Consider the following 25,169-nt stretch of genomic DNA (forward strand, 5'->3'; position numbering starts at 1 on the left):
ACGGCTGTCTAGACCATGAGGATCTTCATTTACTTTGAAGGCTCTTGTGAGCTTTTTGATGTCTCTCCGACTCAGACTGTGAGGGCCATGAAACAGATGTTGAAGGTAATAGAAGCTTCATTCAGGGCCCACAGCCCCTTCTGTTAATAGACTTTAATACTCGACAAAAATCATTTTGATGTTTTGGGCATTTTAATAACATTGAAAATAAAACATGAATCTTTGGTGAAGTTGTATACACTGCAAACAGTGTAGATACAGTATGTGTTTGTGTGGGCATTCGCTAAAAATAACACTGACACAAGACTGCAATTAGTTACCTTATCTCTCCAAGAAAAAGGCAACATTTTCCACTCAGCAGAGTTTTTTTTAGCTAGTTATTTAGTTCAGACAATAAAGCAAATCCAGCTACAGAAGGTGAATGTATATGGTGGAAGGTATGTTATCATGGCTCCATAAATTTCTACTATATTCTTTTCTGTAGGAGAACTTTCTTGTGCAACTGCCTGATGACAACCATGTCCAGTACTTCCTAGAACTGACCTACGGTGGTGCCACTCTGCAGGACAGCTGGGCTCTGTGTGATGTAGGCATCAACAGTGGTAGTGCCATCCGATGCCTGATAAAGGTATTAAAACATCAAAATGGTTTAAAAATTTAAATCTGTGTTGGAGTTTATAGAAAATAGTGTCAGGTTGACCTTCCATTAGTAGAATTTTATTTTCATAAAAATGGAAAGGGATGGGTGTGAATTAAGACAAAAAAACTTTTTGTGTGAAAAAGATAGATAACATGTAAATAGTCCAGTCCTTTTACAATCCTCTAATGACAGCTGCAGAAAACTGAGCAGTCACATGGTTCAACATCTTTTCTCCTCAGTGCTACTGTCCATACCTGTCTTTTACCTTTATTTTTGGAAGCTTACATACCATTAAAGTCCATCAAGAAAACATGAACTTTTAGTGAGGTTCTGCATTGCTCAACAATGAATGAATAATAAAGCGAACGTGGTCAGAAGTCTCCTTTTTTACCTACTTTTTGTGAGTGCTGTGCTTTGTGTACACAGGGTTAAAGAGACCAGTTTAGCTTTGTGCAGTTATGGGAAACCTTAATGAGACCCCTCAGAGAAACGTGGTTATCTGACTACCTAATGTGTTTAGAATAACTAATAAGTTTTGAGTGTACATTTTTTCCATCACAAACATTACACAAGTCTGCTTTTGTAACTAATATTTCAATTCTGACATATAGGTTATTGCATCATTCTACATGTGTGAGACTTTTGCACTCCAATGGATTTTGTGTCTTGTTCCCACTAGCTATTAATATGGGCAGCGTATGTCTGGTCTTTTTATGAGCTGAGGTACAGTGAAATGCCACCATCATATTCTGTGATCTAGGCTACATGGATTCCGGTGTCCTAATGTGGAATGAGATGTTCCCTTGAGAGCTGCAGCTGGGAGGGAAATTTGTTTTTGGCTGCCTGAGATTTGTAGCTTGTCCCCCTTGCTCAGTTTTTAGAGTTGGAACACCTCTCTGTCTTATTACCAGGCAACTTAATTTAAAAGTTGAGAGTGCATGTGTATGTGTTCCTTTACAGCTTTTGTAGATATTTTACATCCTTATTTAACAGCTGTTTTCTACAGGCCTTATACACCTCAATTAGTCTGTAGTCATACTTATTTTTTTTTTCTTGGTCTGGGTTTATTTATTTTGTTTTGTTTCAGAGATATATTTTACCTACTTTCATGAGTGCTGATTTGAGTGCCCATAGAGTGGTAGAAAGTCCAAGATCATTACATGAAGTCTCTCATAATGGGAAACCACAGCATTTCTGCTGTGTCTATATACTATAAGACACTATAGTATACTTTTGCTACGTGTTTGCATTAAACAAACAGACAATAGGTATTAAATATTTTTTCAAACGTTACACCAAACTTTGTTTACATGCATACACTTTGGAATACTGGCATGGGATACCTTTCATGCTAACACAGTATTTACAAACAAGTAAAGGTTATTGAAAGCAAAAGTGAAATTGTAAAATTGACTTATATTATGCATTGTTTTAATAAATTGTGTCATGTAATTTATTTTTCAGAGTGAACAAAATCCTGTGATCCATGTGTTTAATGCTGTGACAGGAGAAACCATACCAGTCATGGGAAGTGAGACTCTTCTGCATATGTCTGTTGCTGGATTGAAAACACTGGTGTCCATGCAGTGTGGCCTCCCTGTCAGCGCCTTCAGACTGAGCTCACTGGCGGGTGTGCAACTCTATGACTGCAACCAGCTGCAGCATTATGGCACTGCAGTGGGTATGCAGTGCTTTCTGTCTGTGCTGCTATGTTATTAACGTGTACGAGCAAGTTCTGTGTAGCTAATTATTTTAAAATTAATGTTTTATTGGATTTAATCAAAGACTCAATAGTTTAGATTATATCTTGGTTTCTAAATTGCATAAGGTAATCAACCTTAAATCTTTGCTGAATCTGGGTATTAATACAGAGAGATGTCTTTAATTAACCTTTTTTAAAGGTTAAATGATTTACTGTTTCATAGCTGTGTTCTGACACACATTAAGTTAAAATAGAAAATAAAATAAATTAATCCAGTTAATTTTTTTAACATAGGTGCTACACTCCGCTTGGACTCATGGGATGGGTGGGTGGACTTCCTTCATGGTTGCCTCCTGGGCCACAGTTTGACAGTCCAGAGCCATCTATCAGATGAGAAAGTTGTAATGAGGTCAGAATTCCTTTATATGAATAAAAGGGTGATAGAAATTTTATTGGGAAACTTGTATTTGATGAGTCAGAGAGCAATCTTACCCATAAGACATTTTATTCAGCTTTACCAAGAGAAACTTTCTTCTTTTTCCAGGTTTCAGCTGCGGGTAGCGCTGTACATTGCTGCCTTTTTAGGTCACCTGGACCTGGCAGACTGGCTGCTGGAGAGGGGGGTCCATGCTGAGGAACCAGTGGGAGTCCATCCCTACCGCCAGTGGTGCCACCAAACTGCCCACCAAGACACTGGAAAGTGTCCCATCCATGTAGCTGCAGAGAATAATCAGCTCCTCATCCTCAAACTCTTCGTCACCAAAAAGCCTTTAACGTTGGCTTGTCAGGACTTCGGAGGCCGTGACCCTTTAAAAATTACCATTCAGCATGGTCACAGGGATTGTGTGCGCTACTTAGCCAACAAAATGTGCTCAGTAGTATCTCTTCCAAATATATCCCTGCCCATGCGCATATACCTCCAGATGCAACGCTGGATGAGTTTAGGGCAGAAGAGAGTTTCCTCCGTTAAATGCCAGTACGGCGGTGATTCACTCAAAGCCTGGGTGGTGGATATGTTGCTGGTAGATGGGTTTAGCCAGTCAAAGATGTCTTCAAAATGCAGGAAAGCTGATATCGAACCAAGAGGAGGAATCAGAGCCAAAGCTTTGCAACCCTTACCACCTATCAGCAATTTACTTTCACTATCACATCTCCCTTTCAAAAGGACACCACACCAAAAACGACACATCTTTCAGCCTGTAAACCCCAGTGACTTTAAAGAGATGCAGAAAAGACACAAGCTAGATAGAAAAGAGGAAAGACTGAATAAAATTAATGAAGGTGACAAAAGGGGAACGTCTACACTGCCACCAATCACCATGGGAAACCTCTCCAGGCCAGTGTTTGTTGGCGCGTCACCAAAACCGTCCAAAATTCTGACTGCGTCACTGAAGTCCTCTCACCATTGTGGCCACACGCCAAGTGAAAATGCCATTTACTGCTTGAGTATAGCCAGGTATCTATACTTTCTTCATACCCTGATGGCTTATTGGAAGTTCACAGCAGTACGTGTCATTGAGACAAAATCTGTTTTGCTTATCTAATTGTCTACATCACACATCACTTATCTTCATCAACTCATCTTTAATTCTGCATATGCTGCTTGGTGTAATAAACTTTTAACTTTCTATATCTATAGATTTATTCTCTGATCTTGAGAAGAAGGTTGTAATGTTTTTTCTACTCTGCATAGATTTGAACTCACCTAGGTGCTGCAGGTGTTTTAACATCAAGATATTATTATTGTATGAACTCCTGTGACTTATCTCTGCATTGCTTATATTAAATTTCAGATAATTTGCTGGTTAGATTTGCAGGGAAATCTGAATATCTGAATAATGTGGTTCTATCTCTTTCATATCTGGAGAAACATTATAACTAACAAAACCCCTAACATTAAACAGAACTTACTGGTTGCATTACATGGTTGCGTTTTCTAAACATAACAAAATAATATAATAATTAAAAAAATTATATATAGGTGAGTAAGTGCTTGGCAGACTTATGTTACTGGGTCTAATATTTCTCAAATTTTTCTCTTTGATATAGTACCTTTACAGAGAAACCATGGTTTAAGCAACTGAGCATTGCCCGGACCCTGATTAGAAAGTGTGTTCCCTCACGGATCCCACCAACATGGACAGGTCCGTTCCAGATCAGTTCCCTGTCTGCCTGACTGCATGTGGAGCTTCCATCAACTGCCTGAAGCACTGTGGTCAACAAAGAATACTTCAGAGTGACAACTGAGTACTATCTCTCAGGCTTAGTGTGCCAATAAAAATTAAATCTGTGTGACTATATGTGCATGGTCAAATTTTTGCATTTTATTAGTCTTCATAGAAACAAAGACAGACTGAAATTATGGACAAATTGTTTGTTGTTTATATTTACTTATAGGAAGTTAACTAATAATAATTTGATTATTTGATTAGACAAAAGTCTAAATAAGGACTGGCCTGATAATGACTTGCCTTAAATTGAAATTCAAGGCTAAAAGTAAGTGAGCAAATTAAAAATTTTTTTTTATCAGTGATCACATTTTATAAGAATTTATAAATTGCCTGGTCTTTGTATGTTTATTTGTTTTGCTTAGATTAAGAGATGCACAATTTACTGTAGCTCTATTCCTAAATCACATGACCTCCTTATCCCTTATTCTTCTTTTTTTCTTTTTTTTTTTTACAGCCTATCGCTGCATAAATGTTATGCTTACAGCTGCCTGTAATTTTTGTCATTCCTCTGATTACACAAAATTACTGTACCTCAGGTCACCTATCACCTGATGTAATTGTAATGCTACCTAAATATATGTTTTCAGGCACTTGCATAAACAATGTAAAGGACATAATGTATACTTTCCAAAGTGCATTCTGTAAATGTTAGCAAAGCTTTTCTACAAATTACCAGTTTTCTGTTATAACTTTAATAATTATAGAAAGAATTTGCAAACATAATATTAATAAGTATAGATGCAAATAGTGATAAAATATTAAAGCCCTGTTCATTTGTGCACCTGTTGTCACTGTTGTTATGTTCTAGGACATCACTACACCGCTCTGCTGGTAGTAAGGTATTATTATTTGCATAGTAGGACTATCTCATAATATCTGTGCAAATAGAAACTCCACGACATATTGAGCTCACACCCACAAGCTGACATCTGATCCAGCTGTGGTCCAGCTGTGCCACCATCATCAGTAACTGACATTGCTTCAGTTGAGAATGATTAGATTCATACATTCCTCTCTTCTGCCATTTTTCCTTATGTAACTGTGGAACAAGGGTCCATTTTAAGTAGTATGTTTTGAGTGTAACATCACCAAATATAGTTGTTGACTTGGAAAATTCCGAGCACAGAAAGGCAGCATTTTTAATGTTTACAGGATGGGATAAAATTGCGTTTCAGAAATCTCGCGATACTTTAGTCATAGCCCGCTAGTAGTGCTGTTGCCCCGCCAGTCAATGAACAGCCGAAGAGTAGACATGCTGAAAGGCTTGTGTACGTCAAATCCCGAGTAGGTTTCTCCTGAGTTTAAGGAAGAGAATTAAGTTATGACGGGGCACATGTTTAAAACTCAACCGGTTTTTTAAGACTGAACCGCAAAAATAGCAGAAAGCCAGTTGAAGGGAGTAGCTGAAGCAACTAGCCGGTGTGATAGTCAGCGTGTGGGAATGGCAGCTCTCCGGCCGATAAAAGGCATCCTGAAAAACAAGAACACCGGGACAAACGTCAAATCTCTACCCAACGACGTGCCAAGGGAAACCACCGAACAGGCCCACGGACTCCCGGACGATGACCAACAGTAAGTTTTGTGCTCAGCTGTCGTGAGGTTGGTAGTCGGGTGACATTAGCTAGCTAAACACTTGTTAGCCTCTAACTGTCGATACTTCCCCTGCCAAGCTAAATCAGCACTTTGGTTCCTAGTTAATGTTAGCCACCAGTATGTGCTGTCTTTCGCACAAGTTTGTGGGCATTTCTTGAGACTGTCGTATGTTTTTTTTCCCCCCAACCTTCCTTTATAGGGTGTTTAATCATGAGCTAACGTTTACGTCCTGCAGTTAGAGAGGTTTGCTTGGAGGTAGATATATGGTTGTACACCAGTAACACCAATAATGACAATCTTCATGCAGTCACTAACATAATAAGTTAAATCATCACCAATATAAACACAAGTCATACTCTTTTATATGAATAAACCTATGTTGAATTAATATGATTTAAGCATTGTTTCCTTCACAGCCTTTTTGACCATGAAATGAAAGATTATGGCCACTTAAGGAAAGTTTTTACATGCCCTTGTTAGTAAGTTACAGTATTTGCTGAACACCCCACATCAATTTGTGAGCATGTTTAATCTCTGAGTAATGCCACCACACACTGATTGAATTTATGCTTTCTGAAATGTGTACAGAGATAAACAGTGCTAGCCCAGTGTATGTATGCACATTGTTCCTTATTGATTAATCTGCTGATTTCTTCACTCACTTAATCATTTTGTACGCAGAGATATTCTGTTGCTATTTTATATGACAAAGAGAAGCAGTAGATTCTACAGGAACATTAAAATCTGTGGCATATTTTCCCAGTAACCTGTTTTCTGTAGTAATTTAGTAAACAGCATATGGTACGTTGTCTTCTATAAGTCATGTTAGAGTGGTTAAGATCTAAGGCATTTATATATAACACTACCTAAAAATCTCAAAATAAATGTTATGGTGTTGCTTAAGCTTTAACCTAAAATCGTACAATGTATGATTCATTTAAATGTAAACCAGTGAGTAGACAAAGTCGAGCTTGGTGTATCCCCAGTTATATCTCCTGCCAGCACTTGATGTTACGTCTGACACTGACAGCTGTGCTGAAGGCATGTGCTCGCAATGAAGCACCACTCCAATCAAAGGAGGCAGCAATCTATGATAAAAGAGCCTCTAAAAAGTCTACCTCTTCTTTAGGTAGGTAGATACTTTATTGATCCGAAAGGAAATTCCAGCTATCCAGCAGCAATAGAGAGAGTAACACAAAAACAGGTTGTAGATTGCACACTGTATATCTCACATATAGTCAGTATACACAGAATAATGTGAGAACTGACCAGAAGTTACTAGTGCAATGCTAAGAACAAAAACTACAAGATATATAAGAAGCATGTAAATAAAAATAAAAAAAATCCCAAGTTTAAAAGGGCTGGGGGGTTTCATTGCAATTTTATACTATGTGACAGTGCTAATAATATTAATTGTTCAAATACCAAAGTAATTGTGCAAAGAGCAGCATTAAAGTTCACTTTAGTTCACTTTTGGCCATTTAAGACTGCTGTTCAATGTTCAGCTTTATCATCATAACACTTCTCAAATCCCCTGATTTCTGAGCACATCTCTGTTGCCCTCTAGTCCAGTCACGTATTAGTTTTGTCAGCAGACATTTCACATTGCTCGGTGTTACTGCCATCCTGAAAAACTGGCGAGGGCAACCGTTTGGCTCATTCAACTGTTCACAGTAGAGGACACCCGACTAAAATATCCAAGGTGTTCGATGGCAGTCAGGATAACTTGAATGAGGTCGAGAGCAATAAGGTGCAAATAAATTGGCATGACTAGCCTCTGTAATAGTCTGCTGACTGATATGCAAATTGTAAAAACTTATCTGGGACTGCTAAATCAGATGTTCTTTTTTGTAATAGCTGCTAAGCCTAGGGGTCGTGGTGACAAGAGTTTGAAGTTGGCTTCTCTCTAGGGGCCTTGCTTTTTCCTATGCATTGATGTCGCTGTCTCCGACACTTTCATGATGGCAGCGAGACATAACGACCCAGATGACCAATCCATGTTAAGTCAGTTCAGTGTTGCTCTCACCCATAGCCAACTGTCTCTTCCCAGTCCTAGGAAACTCTAGATATACTGAGTTCCCAGAGTGATGCTGTTGAGTTAGGTTGTGTCATTGCCAATGTAGTAAAATTTTAGCACTGGTGGTATTATACGTGAACAAGACTGTGCTTTTAAATGAGCTATTCAGAAAGAAAATCATGTATTTCTTTTGATTGTAAAATGTTATAATTGTCTCCTCTTAGAAATAGTTTGCATCTGTTTAATCTAGGTTAAATCCAAGTACATTTTTTTAGGTTTTTTCTTTAGCTGTGTCCCTATATACTATTGAAAAAAAAACTAACTAAAAAAACGTTGGATATCTTTAGCTTTGTATGTCATCTGACAGCACACTTCTTGATTGAGCAAATTAATTAAGTAAAATACCCGAGGCAAAAAAGGCTGTAGGTCAGTGTAGCATACTACCTCATGCATTTCTGCCTCAAATTCCATCAGGATTTGAGCATTTTACAATTCCTTTGAGCAAGGAAAATCATTGCAAATCATATCTGCCAGTCTACCATAAAAACAAAAGCTGGAAAATATTAAAAATGAAAGTATTATTTCAAACAAGTTGCCAACAAGCAGGGCTTAAAATATGTCTTAGTGATTAAGTCTAAAAACATAAATAGGCAAACATATGAAGGCTTCTAAGACTTAAATTGAATTCTGTCTGATTCACAGTTAGGCTGTGAACACCACCCACCTGCCAAATGTTGCCAGAGACTCTGCCTACTGTTGCTTTGGGGTGTGCAGTATCATCAGTTGACTCTTACACTCTAATCATATTAAAAGACATTCATGAAAATTATTGATTAGTAATACAAATCATAGGAAAATCATAGTTATTCTTCAGAGTTTATAATCAAGTATTCAACAGATCAACAGCTCAATCAACAGATGTATTATATTTTTTTAGTATATAAATCAAAATCTAAATTTTATCAGCTTCATTATTATATTCTCTGTATCTCCTGCTAGTTACTTTGAAGGTAATCAGCTGGTCTTGAGTTATCAAAGTCAAATGTTGAATTTGTTCTCCCTGCTTCTCCCATGCCAGTAGTTTAGACATTAGCAGCAGTCCTCTCTGTGCTGCGCGTGAGAAATTAGGCCATTGAGGGATGGCAGTTATTAGTGAATTTCATTCCCAGCAGTGATTCAAGCTTTTTCTGTGTTGATACAAAAATAGTCTCTTTTTGAGTTATGAATAAGTAGAGTAGAACAAAATGAGCTTTCTGGAAGGATCTCAGCACCAAATTTGCACAGGTGAGAACATGTTCTTTCTGAGCTGTACCACCATATCCAGCTGTGTTTAAAGCAAATATACATACACATCTGTACATACTCCTATACCGACACTTTTTCTGTAAGAATTTTTAAGCATGTATAGATCTTATTTTTAACCAATTAACTTTTAGCATCTTACATGTAATTTTTTTTTCTTGAATCTTATATCAATGTTGTTGCCTTTTTTGACCTACTGTGCCTAAATGATGACTCCCCAGTGTCAACCTTTATCCAGTATACTAAAAATTTGGCAGGCCTCAAAAACTCAGGACCCATGCATGTACAAATTCACTTCAAGTGGTTTTTCATTGAAAAAAAGATTGATAGGCTTTTAACTACCATTAAGGACAGCACTGTTAACATTGAGCTTGACAACAGCCCTAACAAGTTTTCTAACTTATCAGCTTCAGTTGTGTATATCATATCACACTGCCTTCCTACTCCGATCGCTGGTATATGCGGAACTCTTAACAGATACCACCCATTTTTCATTTGCTCTACTACCTGTCCAAGTTGAAACAATTCAGTCACCCCCTCACAAATTTCTGATGGGCCATTGAACATACAAGATAACTGTGGGCTTTTGCTAACCAAAGTAGTGATAAGAAAAAATAAAACCTGGATGACATTGGAAGTGTTCATTACACAGGCACTCATTATCTTCAAACTCTCTCACACTTTGTTATCCCTTCACTGACTATTATTTAATTAACAGTGATGTATGAGCCTCACACCCAGTGATATATAATTCATAGATGCTTTCATGAAACTCAGTCTCTCCTTCATCTCCTTGCAAGCCTTGTTGTAGCTGTACGGCATTCAGTTTGACTGGCAGGCTGTGAATCTCTGACTTTCCTTAAAGTGAAATACCACTCACAACATGTATTTTCTTTTGTGCAAGTTAGCTGTGGGTACAGTTAGTTATATCACCTATACCTCTAATGACAAGGAATGCCTGGAACGGATAAAACTCACATTATAGCCATCTTTATTTTCTGATGTATTTTTGATACTGGAACTGGTAAAAAAATTACTCTAATCTTTACTTTTACAATCATAAATGATTTTAGCCGTATAGTTTCTTGGCCTTGTGGCTATGTAAAGATTTAGATTCACTTTACTTAACACTAATTTCAAAGCTGCTGAATATTTTCTGGAGGACATTGCATTTCTCCACTTTGTGGTCTTGCCCTAACCACAGTTTTCATCCCTCCAAATTACTCCGCTTCACCTCTAATGCACTTTTTCTGAAAAAGTCTGGACAGATGACAACGGCTTAAAACTGTTTCAGGCCTAAATCTAGTTGGCTGTCTATCAAAAATTTGCCTTATCTTTTTACTGTGTTACAGCTGATTGTGGGAAAGAAAAACTAGGAACACTGATTTGTGTTTGTATTAGGTATATACTAAAACTGCAGTATTAGCTAGAACGTTTGAAACAGGAAATGATTTGTCAAGTAAAATCAAAATATATATCTAGGCAAGCCATCAAAAAGATTAAATCACTGTCATGAAAAACATGGGCAATTGTCCCATCACTAAATAAAAATAACTTGTAAAATCTGCATTAACAAATTTTAGGGAAGTAGAGGAATATGTTTTCCTTCTTTAAACATACAGTAATACAACATTCACATTCACATTGACTGGAAAAGGGGCACAGGTAAAACTGATGACCATTTCCTCTATACCTGGTTCTAATTTCCTAACCCTTCAACTTTTGGTTTGATATTGTCTGTGGCACCAACCAGCCACTGTCTCCACTGTAAAACTAGGGTTTGTTGCTGCTACTGTTTGGTCGCTGCAGGCTGTGGTGCAGAGCACAGGGCTGGACCTTGCCCCACTCCCTTCTGACTATGCTACCTGATAGCACAGCTCAACTCTCAGTGATGACTCACTCTGTTTAATGAGTTTTCCTGAAGTGTTATGTCGCCAGCTGTTGACCACCCCTGAGAGATACTCATCATCACATAAAAGATACAGTGCTATGTTTAGTGTGTGCAAGTAGTTTATGCTGTCTGCTTTTTTGTTTTTTGTTTTTTTTTTTGCTTTTGCAGAGGCAGTTGCAGTTTTTGTGGTGATTTGCTGTGAATGAGTGAGTGGGAAGAAGTGAATTTAAGGACAACAGCAGTTTGGTGGAAATAGAATAGGCTTGGTTGCTGTGTTGTGTAACTACAAACACGGCAGAGTCAAGCACTACAGGCTTAATAGCACCTAGCACTGTAATCCACTGTCAAGTTACACACTATAGTGTGTGTCAGGGTATAGATACTTTTTAAAAAATCTGAATTATTGTATCATGATCACTGTGCGCATTTTGATGTACATAAAGAAACATACAGGCTTGTGTACTTATGTGTTTACACAGTGGTTTCTCAAATGATGATGGCCACACTGCTGCTGCAGGAAGCTCAGTAGCTCATTGTTGTGTAATTTTGTGTCAACTTACTTAAACATAACCTTGCTGATCCTTATTCATGGCAGTCTCCTGCCTTGTCTATCTTTAGTGCAAACCTTTCAAAGAATTCAGTGTTTTACCTGCAGGATAGTTTTCCACTGTCAAGTTACACATAAGTCTGCATTATGTGTATACAGTTGTGCTCATAAATGTACATTTCCTTGGCACAATTTGAGAAGTATTTTGATTATACTTGGAAATTTCTCATAATCATTTATATTTTAAAAAAATGGCCAATATTTCTCAAATTGTGCCAGGGGTATGTACATTTATGAGCACAACTGAATATGCATCTCCCTTTTCATCCCCATGTTTCGGTCTGTGCAAGCTCCTTAAGTAAAGCTAAATGCCAAAGTAAGCTGCCAGAGTGACTGTAGCATCCAGGGAAATCAACTTGGCTCACCATCCACAGCCTAATGGATTGTCTCCTGTTTCCTGCAGGTAGTGTAGTGGTGCAGGACACCCCTAATTGTCTGACAGAGAGGACATTTTATGCCCTCTATGGCTGTTTGCAAAGCCTTTATGTCACAGGTCTGTTTGGACAGAGTGACGTAGTTGACCACTGCAGGTTTGTGACAGCAGGCACTGGATTTAGCATCTCTTTCCTGTCTCCCAACCCCTGCCTGTTTTCCATGATAGCCGACCTTTTGTTCCGTGAACAAGGTCAGACTTGATGTACCGCACTTTAGCAGGTTACGCCAGAGCAAGCAGAGGTGATTTAACCTAAGCCAGATAACTCCCAGGAGCACCTGGATTTGTGACTTTAAGTTTTTTAGATATGATTTTAAATGGGACAAGCTGAGTAAACATTCTGCTAACTCCAGAAATCAAGTGATATTAAACCTCAGAAAGATTTTAAATACAAAGTAACAAAATGCATGGTTTTGGGATAAGGTAAGTAAAAAGAAGTGTCTCCTCTTGCTCTGAGCTGTAATGGCACATCTCTATCCTCTCAAGTTAAATTTCTCATTCAGTGCAGATTTAGTCTTCCTTTCTGTTCATTTTGTCTAAGTATTTGATAGGGCAGCAAGGATTAGTGTAATGGAGAACCAAAAGCTCTAATGGAGAGGTGGCAACCTTATTCCCAAGATGAGAACTGAACCACTTTGGGAATTTGGGGCAGGTGGTTTGCAGGGAGATTGGGGGGGGAAAAAAAACTGTGAAAAAAAGTTGTATGATATTAGAATGCTGTTTAAGTTCTGGCCACTCACAGTTGATCTGGCTTAGCTGTCAGTCATGCTCAATTATGGAAAAAATCATAATCATGGTTATTTTGGTCATTATTGACAGCACAATTATTTTATATGATTACTCAACTCTGGAAATAGGTTGCATTTATTGAACAAAACATTTCCTTAAAACAAATACAAAAACAAATACAAAACAATTACCAATTGCTCATACCAATTGTGATCGTTGAGACCCGAAATTGGAATCAAAATTCGATTAATTGCACAGCCCTAACTTATTCCCTTATATGCATCCCTGATGGATTACCTTGACACAAAAACATATACTATGCCAATTCCTAACTGGTACCGGCAACATTTTCCCCAAAATAATGTTGTCTGATTGAAAAACTGGGGCACATTCAGTCCCAGATTAAATTTGGTTTCTGTTTTCCCTGGAGTCTGTAGGATGTGGTGTTGGGTGGATAGCTGGTGCACAGCTGTCTGTATTGAGTGTCTGTCCATTTGGCTCTTATTTACAGCCCACTGATTTTTTTTTTTTTTTTCCTTTTGCAGCAAAAAATCCCAGAAATGGGATGAGATGAACATCTTGGCCACATACCATCCAGCTGACAAAGACTACGGCCTGATGAAGATAGATGAACCCAGCACTCCTTACAACAGGTCAGAGGCTTCAGGCTAAATTTCAATTTCTGTTTCTATTGATTATACGGTTTTGAATTAGTTGTTGTTTGACCAGTTTTGAAAATACTTAAAATCCTATATTTTAGATTAAAAGATTGAAGACATTCATTTACCAGACTTGCAAAATTACATAACTCTATGCTAAAAGTCTGTGCTGAAAAACATTTCTATTGAGAATACATATGTAACACTACAAAATTTACCCTGAGATGACTGCATAGCCTGTTTACAGTTCTGATCAGTGCCAGTGTATAGGAGTTAGTCGTGTGTGTGTTTGTGTTAGAGGGCTGTCTTGGGAGTTTGTAATCCAATATGTCAGGGTACTGAAGAGAAGGTCACCCTTAGCGCAAACTTCTTCGTTCTCAATTCATGGTGCCCTTTCCTCTCCTATCTCCACCTTTTATTCCCTCCATCAACTTGTCTATGTGAATATCTGCTTTTGTTTCTGTCTATATTTCCTTTCCTTCCCAGTCATCCCTCCAGGGCTTCATTTCTGGTTATCTTTATTCATTTATTTTTCTCTTTCAGGATGGTGGGGGATGATGATGATGAAGGGGCACTGAGTGACTCGGATGGCCACAGTGGAGTTGCTCCTGACGACCTGGCATCAAAGTAAGAATAAAATGTAAATGGAGGAGAGGTAGAGAGAAATTGAAAAGACAAGCAAAAAAATGGAGGAATGATTGCTACCTTTGATTTTTGATTTCTTGTAGTTGCTGAAACAGTATATTGCATTTCTACATTGTATAAATAAGGGTGAAAAATCTTATGTGCTCTCCGGTGTAGCTCGGGTAAGCCATGTAAGCAACATTTTCACAACACTTTAAAAGACTGGAGTGCTACAGAAGTTGCAACAATATTGTTGAAACGGGGGCAGTCGTAGCCTAATGGGGGCAGTTGTGGCCTAATGGATAGAGAGTTGCACTTGAAAGTTGCGGGTTCGAGTCTCAGGACCGGCAGGAATTGTGAGTGGGGCAGAGTGTAAAGCCAGTGCTCTCTCCACCTTCAATACCATGATTGAGATGAGACCCTTGAGCAAGGCACTGAACCCCCAACTGCTGCACCGCAGCAATGGCTGCCCACTAATAGACCAACAATGCAATGCAACAACAAAGTCTGTTTTGTTTTGATTTAAAGTCACTGTGATATTGCTTCAACCTGTAAATCTTACCAAATGTGTCCTGTATTCACAAACTAAAGCATGGGAGCGCACTGTATAATAATAACTTCTACGCACTGTGGGCAAGTGAAGCTGGAGAGTGACACTGAGTCTTTGTTGTGTTAATAAATATGCATCTGTCACTCAGACCTGTCTTTATTGTGGTTCTGGGAGCCTGAGAAGTGTATTTCCTGTGGGCCGATTTGCTTACATGAGTGCACTGATGCAGTGATGCAAGCTTGTTTGAGTGTATGCTGCACAGAGAGCATGATGATTAGCTACGGGCTTGTGAGTCAATTAGCTGCCTTTGTTTACTTCCTGACAGAGTGCCTTCCATTGTTTTGCACTAAACCCACCAAACTGCACAACAGCTGCTCTTTTGCTGTTGCTCTTATCTTTTCAGCCTCCACTCACTCACTTATCCAACTGTGCTTTATTTGTCTAATTCACTTCACTTACACTTTCTGTCTGCTTTCCTGTCTTGTGTATCTGATCCCACCCAACCTGAATATCTGATACCACTATTGGTGCATTTTTAAAACTATAAGGAAATTGAGTGAAACAGGCCAGTTTGTTGGAGAGCAGTAGTACAGTATATTGGAGTTTCCCTGGGGCAGTTGCACTGATTCACAACCATCCTTCAGGTCATAAACCATTATTCATTTTGCCCTCTGCTGTTAAAGCTCTTTGTGAGTGTGACAGATGGGGATAGTAACTCTTGTTATTTTTGTCTCATGCTCGACTGCTCACACACACACGCTCGATGTGCCTACTCTCTTCACCCTCTTGTCTAATATCGCTCCATCTGTGTTCCTCCCATGTTTGTTTCTCTATAGTAAGCCTTTTTAGGAGCTTATTAATCTCTCCGTCACAGACCTGAGGAGGGACTATTGCTAATTTCCTATTTCTCGTTGGTCGTGCTTATGGTTAAGGTACTACAAAGGAAAAGCAAATTGGAGAACACTACATAGAGAGTAAATTTAAATTTCCCATATCTTCCTTTCTCTCTGTTTCCTTCTGCTTTAAAGGCTGGTTGCAGCAGAGGCTTCAGAGCCTCACTTCATGAAGGAAGAAGAGGAGAGCAGTGAGGAGGAGGAAGAGGAGCTGACTCCTGAAGAACAAGGTAAACATAGAAATTCTTCTCCCATCCACACCTACCAGCATCTTTATTTTTAAAGTTATTGTTTCAAAATTAAGCAGTACTGTTATGGCTCAACAGCTGAAAGAGGGAGGTGTATGTATGTATTTATGGTAAGTGTTTTATCTAATGTTGGTAAATGTGTCCTACATTTCATGTCTTTATTTTAACAGTGTCCTCTGCAGCTGTGAGGGTGATTAAATGCAGAGTGACACTCCACAGTCAAGTGCTGGTAGAGTGGGATCAGTCTGGGAAAGTGCTCGAATGTTGTGTGTGGATTTGACCTTTTGCTGACTTCTGTCAAGACACACACACACACACACACACACACACACACACAGTGTCAGCATGCTTTTAACTGTTGTTTAACTTTTCTTAGTTTATATTCATATGAATTATGCAGTTAAAAGCGAGAGAACAGTCTTGAAGCTGCAAGCTTATTGGTGCAGTCCAGCTGATGAGCTGCAGCTACAGCAGTTTTTAACAGTTGTAGACAAGCCAACTTGTGCCACCAACATGAACATTTTAACACCAGTTTTAGAGCTGCAGATAAAGACAAGCAGATTTTATTTTGCTGATTAAAGAGAATACTCTGAGCTTGTTCTTGTAAGCATTGCATGACACAGATGAAACATGACTGTGTGTCTCAATGTTTAAGTTCTATTTCTTTGTTAAAACAATGTTATGGAATAGTTTACTTTTAAGTAAGCATTAATGTTTCTTCAGACAAATAAATATACCTTTCACTATGATTTTTAAAAAATTGTTAAAAAGTAGGTTAAGCACTAGTCTAGTATTTATGTTTATTAAATAATTCTTTAGAAAGATTTTAAATGAAACATCCATAAACATTTTTGTATTCAATCAGATGTGTGTTCATATCCATTGCACCAACTGCCTAAAGAAGGTAATGCAGTGCCAGACTGTAATGACCCTTTCATTTAGAGACACAAGCACATTTTCCAGCCTTATTTCAATGCAGTTACCATTCATTTTGCAGCAAACACATTTTTATATTATTTTTTTTTACTAAAATAAGCCTCATTCGTTACCCCACTGTGTCCCATTTGCAACGAGGCTCCATTTATTAGTAATGGAAGGATGGGAGCAGGAAAAGGTTGCACTAAGCAACCCTTGTGTGATCCATGATCACAAAGTTGAGCCATTATTTTTAACACTAAGGCTGTAATGTGCTAGCTGTACAATTAACCACCCTAAATTTTCTGGGTATTAATTCCTTTTGGGAAATTAAAGCAATTTAACTTCCCCTGCAGCCAAAAAGAAGCATTTTCAAATGATGAGGAAGATGCACTACAATGAGGGCCTGAACATCAAGCTGGCTCGCCAACTCATAGCTAGTGAACTAGAAGATGATGAAGATGAGGATGAAGAGATGAGGGATGACACAGAAGAGCCGAGAGAGGAGGCAGAGGAGATAAATGTTGACCCACCACAGGAAGGTAAGGAGAGAGGGACTGTATCCCTGTGCTCAGCTGGATAAATAATTTGGACAGTTTCCTGTCAAACATGTTTTTCAGTTCCTGAAGAGAAGCATAATGGTATGATACAACTGCAGAATATTTTGAACTGGATAGAAAAAAAGACCTTGTGCATTGAGGGACGCTGTCAGCCTGGATATCATTATAGCCGACTGCTGTTTATCTTGCCTTGTAGAACAGATGTGCATCAGGAAATGTTATGAGTGATTTATGTCAAGCTCTGTTGGAGTTTTTGGAGGGGATGTAACCTATTTTTAGTCAACAACTTCTGCAATCTCCACTAACTCCTGTACAAAGTACAGCAAAAAGTGTGAAGAACACCAAATAAATGAGAGAAATATTTCCATTTCTATCTTTCTAATCTATTTCCTGTTTGTTCTCCAGCTGATTCTCTGGACTCGTAGATGAGGCCTCTGTCCCACCTTCAGCCATGTGTCGGCTCATAATCCAGACAGACATTGACACTGCGCTCTGTGTTTCAGTGCTGGGCAATGCAGCAGACACCGCTTCACCACCCATTAAAACTCTCAACAGCCAATAATCTTTTGGTCACCTATTCATCTCTATTATTACTTAGAACTGTGCAGTATAACCTTCAAACACACTGGTTTTAACTTCAAGAAGTGAGTACAACACACAAATGAAGACTGTTGTTCCCCCCTTACCCTTCACCTGTTGCCAAGAACTTCCACCTCCCACTTCCTCTGGGCTGAAGAATATGTGATTCTGACCCTGAAAGGAGGATTGAGGCCTTTAAATATATAAAGAAACAATGCTAACAAATAACTAGGAGCTAGCTGCTACACAGTTCCTCTGCAGGCCACAAAGCCAGTATGTCAGCCCTGGAGGAAGCCAGGTGAGACCCCACAGCCTCATTAAATGTGTATCTGAGATATGACAATAGCATTTTGGCTGGGTGCACTTCAGATAGCTTTTGCTTTTGGTTTTCTTTGTGACCCAGCACTCTGTTCTGTTTCATTTCCACAATTTAGTAATTTTGTGATTAAAAGTTGGACAAAATGATGATCATTTAACTTGTTATCCACATCCTCATTAACAGTTATATGGCTTACCTGATAATGTTGTGTCATTAGATTACTGTTACTTCACTTCATATTGGCATAATGGTGGAATTAAATAATGATAATTTAGAGACTATAGATCACTTTCTCTTAGTAAAGACAACATGGCATATAAACAATTTAAAGTTTGTAATAAAAAAAAAAAAAAACCAAATTTGACAACATGTAACCAACAACACATACTGTTAACTAAGGCGTGTACACTAAAGTGTCTCACTATGATCCTTGCAGTCAACTGTATGTTTTTTTGCTTGAAATCAAGTTGAACAATAGATTGTAAGTATTATATTGACACCTTGCTGACTTTGACTATACTTAGTTTGCTCTTTACCAGAAAGAACATCATACCAAATCTGTTTTTAAATTCTGGCAACTTTACAAACATGTATACCTCCTAAACCAGACTGAAGTCCTTAATCAAATCCACTGAAATTTGACACACAGGTTGTCTTTTGGAGCACTTTTTTTGTAGGTAAAAAACTACTTTCTAAAAAAATATATTAGTATTTTTTTTTCTCCTGAACGAGAGAATTGTGTGAAAGAAGATTGCAGTACAAGCCAGGAATTTATTTGTAATTGTTCTGAGCAAATGTGTTATCCTGCTAACAATAGTGATATATAAAACATTTAAGTTCTCTAAGTTAGTCGGAGGGACAGTAGGAGACAGACTGAAGTCCCATATCTGAGGTATAGCATGTGCTACTGATAAACAGGACAATGTCTTGTAAAACAAATTACTCATCTTTTAATAAGTTACAGCTTTAAGCAGCAGGCTCTTATGTAGATCTGACAAAGAAATCAGCTCTCACTGTGCTCTCGCTTAGATAATTTGTGTGACTTATCATATGATCTTTATCAGACAGGATCTGTGAGTAAATTATTGTGAGAAAGGTACAATCATTTATTTTGTTTCACTTCTCACTTGACTTCATGACACAATGCTTAATTTAATGTCGGATCTACTTAAGTGTCTTGTTTGATGCAGCTTGGGAATGTTGAGAGAAAGTTGTTGATGCTACTGACTTCAGTTAAAGAAGATGGTGGAGATAAACCACTAAGGATTATTGTAGGTGTTTCAAGGATTTTTGTACTCTTTGTGGTTCCTACAAGTGTCAAGAATGTCTTAAGAAAATGTTGGTTTGATGGAGTATTGAGAAACAAAGTCATGGACCCTGATGCCACTTACATTGCATGTTTAAAGGTGATGTTGACTATGTAGAGAATGATCCTCTGCTACGTTCTCCACGACTTTATTTGATAATGCAATGAAGAGCTGAATTCTAAAGAAGAGTGTAACTTGAAATGTATGTAGGAACCCCGAGTATGTCATATGTTGTGACCTCTTCATTTTCTTCTGACCCTTTAATTCATTGCTGTGATGGGAAGTGTTGAGTTTTGTATGACAGTAACAGTATGACTTCTGCAAACATCTCTTTGCAGTTTTTTTCCCCCCAGGTAGTTTAGTTTTTGGTGGCTTTTTTTCCCCCCAATGACTGACAGAAACTCAATATACCGAGAAGACAAAACATCAGTTCATTTACCATTCAGTTATCACACGATTGTTGAGAAACGGGAATATGTCTGAAAATCTAGATTTTGACACCACTGTTGTCTGCTATTTTGTCGCTTAATTTGTAAACAAATAGAAAAGATATCTACTGATACCTGTTTTATCTTGCATTTTAAAACAGAAGGACAAGATCGTCCACAAAATTACTGACATCACCCTGTAGGTGGTTATTACCTGTCAAATGTGCCTCTTATGTATTTGTGTAAAATGAACAGGCTGTGCTCCATGTTACTGTTTTCTGTCCAGCTTTTTGTTTTTGCATCATTTTGGCCCTGTTTGGTTTGTTCACTAAGATAGACTGTTAAGCAATCCCACGACTCTGCACTGTGTGTCTTTCTCAAAACGATGTGGATCTTAAAATCCCTACCTTTTATTTTGTATTTCCATTTTGCATGTTCTTAATATTCAGAGTGTGTATATTATGTTTTGTTTCTCCTATCATTAAACAAATGTTATTAGGAATTAGTGTCTGTTTTGGCTTAATTTTATTTGCAAATATGAGATACCCTGTGATGGACTGGTGACCTGTCAAGGTTGTACCCCTGCTTTTCACCCAAAGAAGTGAGATCGGTTCCAGCAGATCCCTGTGTCCCTAAATAGGAATAAGCGGGTGTGGATGGTGGATGGACGGAATATGAGATACCTAAAATGATGCAAAAGATCTGATATTCCTGACACTGATTAATACCTCTATCATAAGCCCACTGACCACAGTCTTTATGTTATGATTCTTTTAACCCTTTTTGTTTCAAAGACAAGTTACCATATGGTTAATACTAAAAGGGAATAGGGATAGTTTTAAAAAAAGACTAATAGGTGCATAATGTACTGCAGAAAAGTACATCAGTTATCAGTTCTTCTATGTTGTGACATTTTGCTGAACATCATACATGCAATGCTGTTTACACTTACACAACATCCACTTTGCATAATGAGTATGTTTAGTTTTGTTACTTGAAGTACATTTCTGACAATACCTATTGATTATGTAGTTTTTTTTTTTAAATACATGACATTTTACTTGAAACCCTGAGGTGTTCTTGAAGTCTGCCTTATAGCAATAGTCATGTACAATAGTCATGTAAATTGGTACGACAGCGTCTTTCTTTTACCACTAGATGTCGATGCTGTGTAATACATGCCGTCCCCTTTGGGTTTCTAGTAATTCTAATGAGATAAAGCAGGGGGCTGTGTTGGTGCAAGGATTATTCCGCATGTTTGATCTGGTGTGTGTTTACGGAGAACTGTCTGACAAAATAACAGGCTCTTAACGCATTCGTCTTGTTAACGTTTTAGCACTTGCAGAACTCGCGTTTGAGTAATGATTGTTTAATAAAAACAAGAGTGTATGCACGCACTGCAGCAAGAAATGAGGAAGAAGCGTCCACCGTAAATCCAAAGGATCAGGAAACTCCAGTCAACTGACAAAGATGTTGTAGTAGCAGACAGATGGATCACTTGTGCCTTGGTTTAGTCCTCGGTTTACCTGATTGCAAGAATACAATCACCATTGTTTATACTAATACTTTGTCCAGTTAAGGATTACGATGTTGAGAGCCATGTTTCGTGGTTTTGGTGGGGAACCCATCCCTGATAAACCACTTTAGAATATATCACTGAATGAGTTGCCAGTTTTTTTGTATTATCGAGTCGCAGAAGTGGGAATTCCTCTCCTACTAGTGTAGACGATCTTTGAGGGAGGCTGTAGTATGTGCGTCGAAGAAAAGCTCCTCTCCCACTGGGTGCTATGACCTAACAGGCGATCGGACAGTACTTCCTTCTCTCAGCACTGACCGCTGCCTCTCAAATACTTTTGTGGCGTTTTCGGCAATCATACCTTCAGCGTACAGTCGTTTATGTTTGCGTTGCTGTGACTTTTCAACCGTAGCTGCTAGCCTCTGAGGCTAGCTGGCTAGCAGAGAGCAGTGACAGTGGACTCAGCGGGTGCGGGATCGTAAACGATAGCAAACAAGCTAATTAGCCAGAAAGACTCAGCCTGGATTACTGTGTTTAATCAAAGAGAGCGCAGGTCTGCGGGTTTTCTCACTGCGGCAAAATGAAGATAACTGTGGATTTCGAGGAATGTTTGAAGGACTCCCCGCGGTTCAGGTGAGTGCTGAAAATCAAGCTTCCCCCACCTCCGTTTATTGGTAATTTATTTATCACAAGGAAAAATATCCAGTCAGCTCCTTGCTAACCTGAGCTAATCAGCAGCGAGGAGCAAGCTGCCTTTTACTTTTCTATTTTCGTCCCTAAAGCTGGGGCGGCAGCTTGAGGGGGCTTGAAAACCAAACATAAACTCGATGACCAGAGTGAACACACACACACACACACACACCAGTTGTCTCTAGTTCATTAGGTAGATATAATTTAAAACTACTACTCAAATAAACAGTCCTTGGTGAAGGTGATACTGTCCAGTGTTTACTGGTGTTTCTATTATTTTGTCCAGCTCATTTGTTTGAATGAGACTAAAAAACTAAAACAAAGCCTCCTCTCTAAAACAGCTTGAACAAAAAACAGTGGGTATGATCCCTTTTATGAATGGATAGTTTATTGCAGATCTGTTATATTAGACTGCAGGGATGTTAACCAATAAGCTACTAACTGACTGTTCAACTCCCTGTTGTCTGTATATAAATTATGAAAAGGTGGAAATAAATATTACATATGAATGGGGGAATTTAAGGTCTGTGCCAGTAGCCCTCATTGCCTATTGTTTAAAATGGAAGCATTCATTATGAGAGTGTAGGACAATTTACCTGATCAAGTAACTGTCATCACATCTTTGAGTGCACTGCAGTGTTCAAACTCACCAGCTTTCATTTTCATTGTGCAGCACATACCAGAGTATGTCATACATTCTTACCTAACTTAAAATAAATATCCTTGTTGCAATTTTACTGGCAGGGAGCCTTTTTCTCATACCAGTCACATGAGGTAGTATGTCCTAAAGCTCGCCATCTCCTATTTTCATTGGTTCAGTCACTGGTATTTAGTTGGACCTCTGAGTGTTGCTTGGGTCCATGTCAAAGTTTAAATGAGCTTAAGTGATTTTGTCAGGTAGTGGCTGTTCATGTGATGATTTCGTGGCAGCAGAGTCCCCTTCTGATATAATAACCAACAACCTCTCTTTTTCACTTTTTCAAGTCCTGAAAGTTGTGTAGAATGGGATGTTTGATCTCAACTTCCTCCTCGCTCAATTTGTGTTTATCAAAGATTTGAGAAAGCTCCTCCCTCTTTCCTCCCACAGTCCCTGCTCCCTCTTCTGCTGTTGTAATATCCTCTCTCACAAAAACAAGGAACAGATGTTAGAAAGTTGTTTGCAGAAGAATGGAGCTTTTTTTTTTTAAATCAGAGCATTTCCTTTAGGCTCACATTACAGGGTCTGAATAAGGCATCTCAGTCAGTTGTGTTATTTGAAGCCACTTTCATTATTGATTAATAGTTTGATCTACAAAAAGGCCAAAAATAGTTGAAAATAACCCACACATTGTTTCTATATACAGGAAAAGGATAGTTTTAGCTCCTGCCATTTAAGTAGTTGGGACCAGGGTATACTTGTCAGTTTTGGCTGGAAAAAGTATTGAAAGAATTAATTGATTACCAAAGTAGTTGTCTGTTATTTCAACTGGTGTGTGCTGACTGGTCTATGAACTTCCTTTCTTTCCTTCTGCCATCGTCATGTGTTCACTGATCTTTGATAGATTGTGGGGAAGAACGAGCGTCCAGTCACCGCAGATGGTTTGATGTGGCTATGGCAGTGAGGTTTTATTGTACAAGGTGGGGAAGCTCCTTCAGCTGAACCACAGACAGTTCATGGTGAACAGACTCTGGTTACAGGTTTCAGTTTCAGACAGAGTCTTTCAGTCCAAAATTAATTCATTGATTTGAAATGCCATCTCTCTGCACTATCTGAGTATCATTATGAGAACTGGAATCTCTGCTCAGTTTCTTTTATCTGACAGGAAGCCACTTGCTACGACCCACTGTATCTAGGTGTTACAGTTAAGCACAACCCTGTCTCAGTTTTATTTTTGCTGACCTTTGGCCTATAGGTGTTATCTGTCAATGTTTTCCTGACTTTTAAGTTCCCTGTAGATTTGTCCTGATGGGTTGGGACTGATCAGAAATTTTCACAGCAGTTTTCCACTTTGACCACCATAATTTTACTCTAATTTTTCCAACCCCCTCTCGTTATGTTTGGCCAGGGAGGAAGACAGAGCGGGAGAGGAAGAGAGAATGGATAAAAACATGGAATATACACCAGCTTGGAGCAGCTCTCACTTGCTCAACATCTGTTTCCATTTTGGTGTTTGCTTTTAACTTTGTGCCAGAGAATATGGAGCCCCCAAATGTGTAGAGGGTTGTTTTTAAGTGGTAATTTGGCACACACCACATTTTATTTTTTTTAAATCTCATTCTCATTTTAGTTTGGAAGCTGTCTTTGGTCATAAACCATGCTTTCAGCTCCGAGCAAAGACGCACTAGTGCAAAAATTCTGTATTTTGGCATTAAACCCTAGCAGCCTAGTTTTCCGCTAGAGAATAGACATAAAACTCAAAGGCCTTCCTGGCTCCTCTTCAAGTATGAGAGATGAAAATTCCCGTGGCCTTTATCCCCACATATATAGTGAAACGAACTGAAAATCATTAATGCGTCTTTCTGTCTTGCAAGGTCCCAATTAAAGGTAATATCTACAATGTATTGTTCATATTAAACTTGCTGTGTTGTTTGTACTAATAGTTTGTTAATGACAATGATAATAATAATAATAATGATAGTTGGTTTGGTTTCAACCAGTTGACAAAGACTTTGCTCTGTGCAGCTGGACTCATTTATATTAAAAGTATATACACGTGGTAAACATGAACTGCCTGGAAGTTGGTTTTACTGTCCTGC

The 25,169-nt window shown here is 38.5% G+C and overlaps 3 protein-coding genes across 4 annotated transcripts in view; all 3 read left to right on the plus strand.

The window, feature by feature from the left end:
* Positions 1-15: 15 nt before the first annotated feature.
* Positions 16-4,518, plus strand: LOC113139591 (protein ANKUB1-like). The gene is made up of 6 exons (XM_026322891.1): positions 16-105; positions 485-628; positions 2,105-2,321; positions 2,637-2,751; positions 2,887-3,798; positions 4,392-4,518. Exons 1-6 carry the CDS (start codon positions 16-18, stop codon positions 4,516-4,518), a joined length of 1,605 nt encoding a protein of 534 aa, XP_026178676.1.
* A 1,266-nt stretch (positions 4,519-5,784) lies between these two features.
* ppp1r2 (protein phosphatase 1, regulatory (inhibitor) subunit 2) lies at positions 5,785-20,275 on the plus strand. The gene is made up of 6 exons (XM_026323638.1): positions 5,785-6,145; positions 13,691-13,798; positions 14,348-14,431; positions 16,007-16,101; positions 17,391-17,576; positions 18,000-20,275. The coding sequence occupies exons 1-6, from the start codon at positions 6,015-6,017 to the stop codon at positions 18,017-18,019; spliced, it is 624 nt and encodes a 207-aa protein (XP_026179423.1). The 5' UTR covers positions 5,785-6,014; the 3' UTR covers positions 18,020-20,275.
* A 1,671-nt stretch (positions 20,276-21,946) lies between these two features.
* The window catches only part of LOC113139643 (arf-GAP with coiled-coil, ANK repeat and PH domain-containing protein 2), a 45,489-nt gene continuing 42,266 nt past the window's right edge, over positions 21,947-25,169 (plus strand). Inside the window, exon 1 of one of the 2 annotated variants that reach the window (XM_026322970.2) lies at positions 21,947-22,376. In XM_026322970.2, coding sequence (XP_026178755.1) covers positions 22,324-22,376 — 53 coding nt within the window. In that variant the 5' untranslated portion in view covers positions 21,947-22,323. The remainder of the gene's footprint in view (positions 22,377-25,169) is intronic. The other variant, XM_026322971.1, reaches the window with a different exon arrangement.

The sequence above is a fragment of the Mastacembelus armatus genome, chromosome 4 (genome assembly GCF_900324485.2).
Source record: "Mastacembelus armatus chromosome 4, fMasArm1.2, whole genome shotgun sequence".
NCBI classification, from domain to species: Eukaryota; Metazoa; Chordata; class Actinopteri; order Synbranchiformes; family Mastacembelidae; genus Mastacembelus; species Mastacembelus armatus.

Coding starts and splice junctions, on each gene's coding strand:
- LOC113139591 (XM_026322891.1), top strand. CDS start 16: ATGAGGATCTTCATTTACTTTGAAGGCTCTTGTGAGCTTTTTGATGTC. Junction 106..484: donor CCATGAAACAGATGTTGAAG/GTAATAGAAGCT, acceptor TCTTTTCTGTAG/GAGAACTTTCTTGTGCAACT. Junction 629..2,104: donor CCATCCGATGCCTGATAAAG/GTATTAAAACAT, acceptor TTTATTTTTCAG/AGTGAACAAAATCCTGTGAT.
- ppp1r2 (XM_026323638.1), top strand. CDS start 6,015: ATGGCAGCTCTCCGGCCGATAAAAGGCATCCTGAAAAACAAGAACACC. Junction 6,146..13,690: donor CTCCCGGACGATGACCAACA/GTAAGTTTTGTG, acceptor TTCCTTTTGCAG/CAAAAAATCCCAGAAATGGG. Junction 13,799..14,347: donor CCCAGCACTCCTTACAACAG/GTCAGAGGCTTC, acceptor TTTCTCTTTCAG/GATGGTGGGGGATGATGATG.